Source organism: Myiozetetes cayanensis, unplaced genomic scaffold (genome assembly GCF_022539395.1).
Source record: "Myiozetetes cayanensis isolate MyiCay16 unplaced genomic scaffold, myiCay2020 scf3, whole genome shotgun sequence".
Classification (NCBI taxonomy): Eukaryota; Metazoa; Chordata; class Aves; order Passeriformes; family Tyrannidae; genus Myiozetetes; species Myiozetetes cayanensis.
This window is the reverse complement of record NW_026087521.1, coordinates 13,484,415-13,495,347: the sequence shown is the minus strand read 5'-3', so window position 1 is coordinate 13,495,347 and position 10,933 is coordinate 13,484,415. Positions and strand designations below refer to the sequence as shown.

The following is a 10,933-nucleotide window of genomic DNA, read 5'->3' as shown; positions in this document are numbered from 1 at the left end:
CACCCTTTGTCTAGGGCCCGCTCACAGGTCTTCCTACAAGCTGTCAGAGCAGGCAGATTCTGCTAGGAGCAGCCACAGCTTTCCTTAGCCACCCCTTCCTTAGAGCATCACCAGACATGCTAATGTTCCTCAGAAGGTTCCCTGGAGTCCCCCAGCAATCCCTGAAGAAGCTTCTAAAAGATCTTGAAGCAGAGCCAGGAAACTGCAGCAGTGAGTGCTGTGCCCATGGCCACCTTGGCTCTCTGGCCAGGGAGGAGGGCAGAGGGCAGCTTCTCTCACAGCCCTTCTTCAGCATGAGTTTTACCTCTTCACTTTTAATGAGGACTAACATATCAGCAACAAAGCACAGTCACAATCAAATCACATCACAAATTAAAAAATAGTTGATGAGATTTTGGCAAACACATGAATTGCCAAGTGCCCCTGCCTTGTTTGCCATCAATTCATTAAGTTTAAAGTATGGCACATATGATGGTCTAAAATGGGAGTGGGGGTGGGGGTGCCAGGAAAGGGAATGGGGCAAGGAAAGAAGGCACTGCTTACTCACTGCACAAAATGGCCAGTGCTGTTCCCCCTTGTGGAAGTCACTGCACCATTTCCCCAGCCCACAGAAAAGGTCTGGGGCTGAAGAGCCCCAGGTGAGGGATCTGTGGGTGGGTTCATCCCCATTGCCGGGTGAGGGGGTGGGGCAGGGCGTGAAGTGCCCCTATAAAAAGGTGCTGCTGAGGCTGAAGTAGTGGGCAGGTATTAGTCCTTGTTCCTGCTTGTTGCTTCCAGGATGGCTGGCTTGAGAGTGGACTTCAGCGTGCTCCTGGAGCCTCTGGGCTTTGTTAAGGTCCTTGAGTGGGTGAGTGGGGTTGTTTCCTCTCTTTCCCCAGGCCTGGCTTTGTTCCTGGGGCTGAGCTGGGTAGAGCTGAGGAGGTGTGAGCTAATGGGCTGCCACCTCCCTGTCCCCAGTTGCTGGTGGTGGGTGTCCAACACGAGGCTGCTTGTCAGCCAAGCCCTCTGGTTGGCAGTGAAGAAAATGCTTCTGCAGATACATAAATTCAGTGTGTTAATTACAAGTGTGTTACAGTACCTTATGGTACTGTGTGTTGTGTGTTCTGATGATCAGGGGTTTAGTGTTTGACTAGTGACCAAAGGGAAAATAAGAGCTACTTACAGAGTTAATAACGTGTGATACTCTGAACATGTACCTTCTGGTTACTCTAACTTACAGTTACGTATATCTGAGACTTGTAAAAATATTTCCCTGATCAACTGTAAGAAATAATGTGCTGGCTGTTAGCATTAAAAAAAAATTGAACCAAAACCAAACTCAGACAAAAAACTTTTTCCATACAACTAAAAATAAACACAAAGTGCTTTTAAATGGGCTGTTGTTAGCAGTGTTGCTTTTGGTTTTGGGTCACAGAAACTCAAAATTCTCTTCTTGATATCACTTCATACTTCAGCTTTGTCCCTATTTGTTGTCATCTTTAGCTGTTTCAGCTGAATGTTGAGTTTGTTTCCTTTGAGCTTAAGTGATGTGCACTAATGTGCCTCTGTATCAATTCCTGTAGATCTTTGCCATTTTTGCTCTTGCCACATGTGGAGGCTTTCAAGGTAAAACTACCCTTCTAGTTTCCTGCAAAGGTGTGGTAAACAAAACAGTTACAGCTGCTTTTGCTTATCCATTCAGGTGAGAATTAACTCTTCAGTTGTCACTGGGTGATTATTATTCTCTTTTTTCCCCCTGTCTCCTTATGATTATGTACTTATTGCACATATCTGAATGAAGATGTGAAGCTTCTGGATTCCTCTGTAGAAGCAATAAATAAATATTTAGTTGTAAGCGTTCAAAGCACTGTAGCTGTTAGTGCTTTATAGAAAGAAGTAGGTAGAAATGGCAGTGGGCTCTGTTACTATTTTGTATCTCTCCACCTTAAGCTCTAGTCTAGCAGTGCATGAATGCTACAGAAAGTAATTAGTAGGCAAAACAATACAATTAATTCCAACAGCCCAATTCTTCATCAATTTGTAGCTGCTTTGAAAGCCTAGATAAGATTATTTTGGATGTGCATTATCCTACTACTTTTACAAAGACTGAATGGAAAATACATACTTTTCAGTTTATTCCACCATTATCTTTCTGAGGGTGTTGGGCACAGAAAAACTAAATGCTTCAGTGTCACTGCAGTGCTCTTGTAGAGATAAACTCCTTTTCTGGAACAGGAGGAGGCTTCCTCTTTGCTCTTGCAGCTGCACAAATGCAACAAGCACAGAGTCAGTGTCTCATATGTGTTCAATAAACACAACTACTGAAATGGATTCAGAAGCCAACTAGTAAAAACCACTATGAAAGTATAGAATTTGGCCACAAAGCCCAGCATTGTTAACAGCATTTGGAGGGAAGAGTGGGGATCTGAAATGATTTTGTGCTAGTTACTGAGTGGTTAGTGCTAGTTTTGTGCTAGTTACTGCTAGTCACATGGGTTTTATTCATCTTCTGGGCTTGCATTTTCTTGTAGCTGAAGTGCAACTGTGCCTTTCAAGTCTTGATCCCCTTGTTTAATTGCCAGTCTAAAATTATGTTGTTAAGTCTGCTTCCAAATTGGAGTTCTTTAGTTCAATTAAATAAGATTACTATTCTTCTCCTGAAGGTACTACTGTAAACCTCAATGTAGGATGGGGAACAATCTTCAGATAGCTTGACAAATATGTTGTATTTGTCTGCTACATTATACAGATCTAAATAATCTTACAAAGTAGACTTACACAACCAGAATGCTGAACCACTGTTATTGTGAAGCATGACTGTATGAAGTTTCTATTATATAACAAACTTTAACTACATGAAGGATATAATCTTTGCAGGTTGAACACTGTTGAATTTAGTGCACCAGACCCAAAAGGCTGTGCTGGTACTTGGACTGATGTCCATCTCGTGGGCAACTTCTCCTCTTCTGCGCAGTTCTTTGTTACACTTGGGTCACTGGTGTTCCTCTACTGCATTGCTGCCCTTGTGGTATATATTGGATATAACCATGTGTATCAGCAAAATAACAAGTTTCCACTAACTGTAAGTAGTACTGAGATATTTTAATGTTTTGACTTTCAAACCACAAAGAGGTGGGAGATACTGCTACTGCAAGAATAACTCGTGAATATTCAGTAGTTCTGAAAGTCACGTGGAGTGCGAGCACAAATATCTTGGACTAGTTGCTACAGCACTCCAGCAGAAAAGGAGGCCCAAAGCCCTTGGACATCTATGGCATCATACCTTATGCAGTTACTGAGGCAGAGTGGAATGAATTTTCACCTCAGGTGAACAATGTCTTCACCACACCTTTTCGTTTGTAGCGTGTATTTGGATATACAGTTGTTTCACAGGTGGAACCTCTTCTGTTAATCTGTGAGAATTTTCCCTGTGTAGAGCACCTGCTGTGCAGATGCAGTTGGCAGAGGGAAATAGTTACCTTGTAAGTTTTCATCACCTTAAATATCGAAGCCTAGAATGAGAAGTTTCAGAGCATGCTCAGAAATGGGCCCAATGACCTCTCAGGCCAGATTTAAATCGTCTGCCCCTTCTCCCCAGTCACCCCCACTTTTACTGAACTTGGAGTAAAATTTTTATAATGTAGATGTTAGGCATCTGATTTTAGAAACAGATTTCTTATGAAGGATAAGACTGCTTATGTTTTATAGATGCAAAGGTTTTGTACCTGATCATCAACACTTGTGCTGTAATTGCAACATTTAGTTAGTGACTAAACTTGCTAATGATCATTAGCACTGATGCAGATGCATTGGATATAACTGATACTGTCTCTGCCTTGCTCTTGTGTACATTCCTGCTTTATTTTTAACCTACTAACAAATACTTCTCATGTATAGGACTTGGCTATCAGTGTCTTGACAGCCCTTCTGTGGCTGGTCAGTACTTTTGTGTGGGCAAAGGCACTAGCTGACATCAAAATGTCCACAGAGGCCAACATTATTCCAGGAATTGAAGCTTGCAAAGCACCAGGAACAACGTGTAATTTTGTTTCTGTGACCAGCATGGGAATTCTGAACTTGTCTGTGGTATGTATGCCTTTCACCATATGGGTACAATAAATGTGTTGGAAAATAACAAATGGCACCTGAGAGTCCTGTTCTACTGATTCCATATATTGCTTTGTGTTAAAATTGCTTTATATGTTATTAGTGATTCAGGCCCTCTAATGATGTGATAAAGCACCAACCAAATTCTTTTCTTTAGAAGAAAACTTAATTTCTTTGAGGAAGCAAGATAAACAACTTGTAGGGTCTATTTCTGGAGCTGTTAGATACAGCATTTTCAGACACATTTGAGTCCCTGTTATTTATGCCTGTACACAAGAGCACCTTAAAATGTTACTGAGCCACCCAAGTGGTTTGCTGACTGATATAAGTAAGGAAGAAACATTGATTCCTGCTGTCTTTTGGTGCCAAACCTAGCTTTTTAATCAACTGTGAGAATTCTTACACATCAAATCAAGGTTCCTTCTAATACAGTGATATAAACCTCATGTTCAGAGAAACAATGCTTCAGAGCAGAGCAAATTAGGTTTGTTGTATGATCTTCTTAGTGAACTGTGCTTTTCAAAGCCCTGGCTGTTATTCATTGTCCCAGTAATAATTAATCATGTACTCTGGGAGTGTATATGCAGAGCTGCTGAGTGACTGAAAAGAATTTGTCTAATTCTATGCAAAGGATAGAGAAAGTTGACTATCTGATCTCCAAAGAAGTCTGTTAAAATAGCTTGTCACACTCTAAAAAATGCCAAAATGTCTTGTCCAAGTCAAAAGAGTGCCAAAAATGGTAGCTGTTTATGGTTTGCAAGGCATGTCTTTTGTGGTTTTTTTTTTTAAAAAAAAGGTAAAATAACCAAACACAACAAACTCAATCTCACTATTTTTTTTTTTCCCCCCAACCTACAGGTGTTTGGCTTGCTTAATGCAGCTTTATGGGGAGGAAATGTTTGGCTTGTATACAAGGATACCAAGTTGCACAACCAGTGGAACAGAATTTCTGAAAGTCCAGCTGAAAGAGGAGTATAAAAACAAGTTGATACTTTAAAATGCTTCCACTTCTACATCTCACTGCCAAGAACATAGATTCATTAGGACTTGTTTCAATAATAACTGATAATACTTCATAAAAACTTCTGGGTTTGTACTATGGTTTGACATAAGGTCTTGCATATTCCAATTGAAGCACTTAATTATCTTGAAATATATTATGCCTTTTGAAATTGTGCAGTCTTATTACAGTTCTGAGGAGCAAAATTATGAGGTTATCTGAATGCTGACCCTTTCTGGTTCTTAATATAGCCTTATAGGAGGGATGGGTGAGAAGCAACTGTATCTGGGTTATTACTGCACCATCTTGAGATCTAACAAGCCTTGTCTGAAAAATGAAAAGTAAATGCAACCAGGGCATGGAAAAATGCAGTTTGGTTTCTTCCTATCACTGATACCTTGCAAAAGTCACGTGAGTAGAACTTGTAGCTCTGTCAGAGTTGGCAGCCATGACATGTAGGTTTCCATATACTGCATTCAGATCACTGTATCAAACCTACTGACAGGCCTGTAAGGAAGGACATTACTTCTGTGTTCAATTTGTTGTTACTATTGAATGGCTTGGGATGATCTCTAAGCAAGGAGAATTTTTTGGATGAGTTTATACTGAAACTATAGGCTGAGAGTTTGAATATGTGTGTGACAGATGAATTAAACACTTGAGGCAAAGTTGGGGAGAAAAAATAAAATACAGCCCAAAACTCTTATAAATACTGTAGAAATCAAAGCTGATATATTGTAACTGCTACTGCCTGAGCTGCTTCTATGTATTGCCTTTGAGGTGCATGAACAATGTGTGTGAAATAACATAACTGGAGATGTCTGAATAAGACTGATTTCTTCATTGGTGTTGTTCAGCTCATTCATAGGAAACGATATTTGGGTCTTCTCATGTGGGCTTCTTGCTTAGGTATCTGACTCTGTGTGAATTTCCCAGAACAAATGTTATGGCAAATCTAATAAACAAGCTGTTCACAGGCTGTTTTTGGTTTGTTTAAACTGTCTGTGATGAAAATAGACATAGTAGTACATATAAACTTGTTCTGTGTGCCCGAGCTACTCACTTTCTGATAGTAAATTTACAGTCCAAAGAGTATAATAAAGGCTATATGACTGTTGCTGAATAATTGTGCCTTGGGTCCTTACTGCTGTAAGAGATGCAAATGTCTTGGTTTTGTAGCTTCTGGGAGATGGCTTTAGCTGTTGCTGATCTTGCCAGCTGAATGAGTTATCTGTGCTATGGAAGAGATTTTCACACTGATGCCTTGGGGTTTTTTGTAGAAAGGACTATCTATCCCTCCTGTAGCTTATGGTTGTCTGGTGCTGCCCACCTCTTCCTTCTGTCAGCCCAAAATGGAGGCTTTTGTTGCTTATAATTATCCACAGTGCCATTTGAATTTCCTTTTGGAAGAGGTAAGAAGCATGATGTTCAGGTGTCATTTTCTAAAAGTGCTTCTGTTTCTTCCCTATTCCTGGATAGTGGATTTGAAAGCAATGGTCTGCTGTTTTCTGTGTAACAATGTTAGCAATGCTACTACCATGAGAAAACAGGCTGCCTTTCCTTGGTGGTTACTCAGGTACCGAGTATTGTCCCACCTTACAAAGGCCTCTTGAGGGAAGACAAGAAAGAAACAATCTGTAGTTTAACACTTGCACCAAAAGCATGGCACTCAGAAAAGTAATGCAGTCTTCTCAGAACCTTCCCTCTCTCTGTCCTGGACCTTCTCCTGATGAGAACTGCCTCTCAGGTTGCAAAAGACTGGGGCAGAGGGTTTATGAAGAACAGTATCATTCTTGCACTTGGAAATGAGATATGAAAGCAGTTACTTCTATTATGAGTTTGTTTGCAGGGGTTTTTTTATAGCAACACTGGGCTATGACCTAAAGGGCTGATGAAACTGTCAAATGGTTTTTGACCATGAAATAGTTTTTAGCTTCACACTCAAAAGTCTTTATACAGATTGGCATTACTGTAGTGATTGACCCAGCTCTCTCAATGTCCTTGCTTGGGTAGATGTTAATGCAAGTAGACCATGGCATGTGTATTATTCTAGTAGTCCTACACTGTTTGACCTTCATTTACCATCAGGAAATGAATTATGGCTGGGTAGACTCCTGTCAGTGCAGTGGTCTGAAACTGGGTCTTGAAGCTTCTCTGGAAGTATTGATGATAAAAGGTGAATGCAAAGTTTTTCTTTCATCTCTATTACCAGGTCTCTGCCCAGCAGAATTGCATTGAACTAAAACTGTAGTTTGACTCTCAGGGAGAGGCTGCACATAAGGCAATTGCAATGCTTTGGTGTTAGCTAAGAGAGAATGCAAAGCTTCTATTGAGATTTAAAGTACTGAGTTAGTTGATTAGAAATACAAGGTGTTACTTTGAAGTGTTCTCTTGCTAGATGTTCTGCTTCTCAAGTATCCCTTCTGACAATGACTTTTGAGGAGTCCTTTCTGACCTCTTCACTTGCATCAGTTTATTGTTCCAAATACTAACTTTAAATTTTGAATCCTCACTTCTCCTTGAAGTGAGTTCTTCTATTATCTCAGGTTGCTCTGAACTGATAGTTGTTACAGATGGCTTGTTTTGTAATGTTATATCTATATCACTGTGAATAGCTAGGAAGGGAGGGACAGAGAGAAGCTGGGGAAAGAAAATTTACTTTGCTGTGTGTGGAATTTTTTTTTTTTTTTTGGCAAGTCAGAAGTGATGGACCTTCTCTGTTACTCTCTTCTTAGCAGAATTATAGACATCTGAGATAAAAATCTGTGTTATTTCATCATGGTGGGCCATGATAGGATCAGTGGGATAAGGTTACAAAGATCAATATTTAGATGTTTTGGTAATTCCTTTGCTATATTTTAAATTTCAAAGCTAGATCTGGAGCAAATTATTATTTGTCCCTTGATCAAAGTACTGCTTGGAGTAAGAGGCTGAACCAAGTTATTTTTCAGAGGGACCTTCTTCATAACATTCTCTTTTTTGGGCCATTGTTTGCATTTGCTCACTGTTATTTTGACTTTCAGCCAGAGGCTCATTGTTTGCATCATTGTGCATGGTTATTTAAAATACATATTTCATCCTAAAATCTAAAACTTCTATTTCTATACTGCTTAAGAAAAAACTTCCTTCAGTTTCAATCTTACAATTCTTTGCAGTGTAAGATTACACATGATGTGGCTAAGATTTTTTATTAACCTTTAATATTCTTTACAGAGCTATTTTCCTGTCCATTTGTTATGTGCTTATCTACTTTGTCACCAATAGACCTGTTAGAGTCATATGGATGGCCTAGTTATAAAAGGGTAATTGTGTGTATTTTTGCACACATGAGAGCAGGAATGGATTAGATCAGTTTATGCCTCGTTGATGGCTGAGGTCTAGCCAATGACTGAAACAGAGCTGGAAAGTTTAGCACACTATGACTGATTGTTTCAACAAAGACTTAAACTTCATAGGCACTTAAAAGACATTTTTCCCTTAGGGATGGAACTTTCCCTTACACTTTTTGTAGAAGAAACAAGTGTGTCCCATCCCCAGAGTGCTTTCCTTCAAAAGGCAAGGAGACAGAGTACGGCAGGCAGGACTGTAGGTGGTAAAACAGAGAATCACCAATATGTGGTTACGTTTTGTAGGAATTCAGGCTGCGTGTGTCTGTTCTGCACAGCTAAATGCAGAGCTGTTAACAGGCCAAGGTAAGTGCAGTGTGTAGTCCACAACAAGCTAGATTTTTAAAAAGGAAGAGTTAACCACGTGTCCACTTCTGGCTCACTAGGATAAGACTTGTTTCCCTTTGTGAAGGAGAGGGATTGATATGGAATACTGCTGACTTTGATTGCTGCTGGAGCCCTGCAGCTGAGATGAAATGGAAAGCATCATGCAGCAGAAGCAAGCAGCTGCTCTCATTTACCCTGGACAACCACAAAGGGCTGAGCAGCCTTTGCCTTTGAATTGACATCATGTTCATGCTGGCAGCACCAAAACACTGTGTCTCATGAGAGTGGGGGGAAAAAAAGACTGTCTGATACACAAGAGTCACCATTGTTATCAGGAGATGTAGTGTGCTTGATCCCTCTGTACTGAGGGAACAAAGGGCCTGGAGATCTGCCAGCTCTCTACAGGTAAGTAATCCTCTGCTGGCAGCAATCTTTCTTGCAGCCATCAGTGGAACAAGTTCATAAAAATCCTCTCATAGTGCAGGAACTGTCCTGGTAGCAGACTATAGTTACGCAGCTCCAGCGAGTAAAGTGGTGTATGATACCTGGTGTGATGCTGGAGAGGGGGATTTTGATCAGAAACCCATGGTGGGAAGAAAGGCTGTGCCAGTGAAGTGAAGAAACATAGTGCCAGTGAAGAAACATAAAGCTGAGGGGTCAGTATGAGATAGCAACAGGAAACCCCTTGATGAATCATCAGCATTAGGCAGATGTTTAAGGAATCTAGTACTTTGTGGTTTAGGGTGCTGTGACAAGAATTATTCTGGATCATCTACTTTTATTCTTGTGGCAACATTTAACACGTGTTCATTCCTAACAGGTTTGCTGTATAGCCTAAAGTAAAGCTGTCACAAAGCCAGAGGTCAGTTTTTGCTGCTTGGTCACCTTTAAACAGTAACCTGAATAATTAAATTAGTCAAAACCACTCCTACTCTGTAGAATTGAAGGGAAGTTCCTCATATTTAGGACCAAGTCCATGTATGCTAATAACAGCTATTGAGTTGCATTTTAGAGCCTGACTCAAACGTGGAATTCCCTTCTTCTGGCATGTCAAGTGAATCCAGGTGTGCCCTTATAAACACTGCCCTCCTACAGACATTAGAGCAGGGGAAAAGAAATTAACATTTTGGACTTATATTTTCACAAATTTTCCTAACACTTTTCAGTCGCAATTTCCAAAACTTGCCTGCTCTCAGTAGCACTCTTCTTGCCTGGATATTTCATTCTTCATCTTGAGTCAGGAAGGCAGCAATACAGAGGTGAGTTGTGTCATGCCTAAACTTTGTGCCTACAAGGGCACAGTCAAGGGTTTTGCCCTTTGTTCCAAGGCAAGCGCTCTAGGGGCTAGAGAAATCTGTGCCAACTCTGACCATATTTTTCTTTCATTCTTTCCTTAAGGAAAACGGCCTCTGCCAGATCCTATTCTCTGCTGTCTGTGTTTTCAGTTAATGTTTCATTTCAGATTCTGCTTGGCTGACACAAGGAACTCCCCCTAGTTTCCTAGTTCAGGGATTTGGGGTTGGTTTGTTTGTGGTTTGTTTTTTTTTACCTCCTGGACCAGACTCATAATAGCAAGATTTTAAAGTATCCTTCCAGCTATCCAAGTAGGTTCCCTCTCATCCTGCTACATCAGCATTTCTTGCAGATGGTGGGGGTGTATTTGGACAGCTGGTTCTCATAATCCATCAGGCTCAAGGATTTTGATTGATTGCTGTTGCTGCCAGGAGATTGTACCTGCTGCTTGAAGGTACCTGTGCCCCATCAGCAATGGGTGCTTTGTACTTGCTGTTACATCTTGTCAACAGTTGAGCAACTCCTCGTTTATTCATAAAACATGCTCTGTCTTTTCTTGGCTCATGACTTCATGCTATTGCTGCCAGCTGCATTTTCTTCTTACCTGTCTGCACAGTAATCTGACTTAATGCAGTCATTGAGGAGGCTGTATATGGATGCTTTACTCCGAGTAAGCACAAGCTTTAATCAATTTACCTGTTTCATTCCAATTTAGTGCAAAGTTTGAAGCAGTCCACAGTTGTGCTTGCTTTCTGTGGCCCAAGAACAGGAACTGTCTGTCCCAAATCCCCTGGGTTATTTCTTGCATAAAGCAGCAGTAATTTTATGTGCTGCACCCCCC

General features: G+C 40.6%; 1 protein-coding gene across 1 annotated transcript; it reads left to right on the top strand.

Annotated features, from left to right (window-relative positions):
* Window positions 1-778: 778 nt before the first annotated feature.
* Window positions 779-5,278, top strand: SYPL1 (synaptophysin like 1). The gene is made up of 5 exons (XM_050325097.1): window positions 779-847; window positions 1,563-1,681; window positions 2,857-3,061; window positions 3,877-4,065; window positions 4,945-5,278. Exons 1-5 carry the CDS (start codon window positions 779-781, stop codon window positions 5,062-5,064), a joined length of 702 nt encoding a protein of 233 aa, XP_050181054.1. The 3' UTR covers window positions 5,065-5,278.
* The last annotated feature ends 5,655 nt before the right edge of the window (window positions 5,279-10,933 follow it).

Bases quoted from the DNA above. Each gene is read 5' to 3' on its own strand.
- SYPL1 (XM_050325097.1), top strand. From the start codon at position 779: ATGGCTGGCTTGAGAGTGGACTTCAGCGTGCTCCTGGAGCCTCTGGGC. The intron at 1,682-2,856 runs GTGAGAATTAAC...TAATCTTTGCAG, and splicing joins GCTTTTGCTTATCCATTCAG to GTTGAACACTGTTGAATTTA. The intron at 3,062-3,876 runs GTAAGTAGTACT...TCTCATGTATAG, and splicing joins ATAACAAGTTTCCACTAACT to GACTTGGCTATCAGTGTCTT.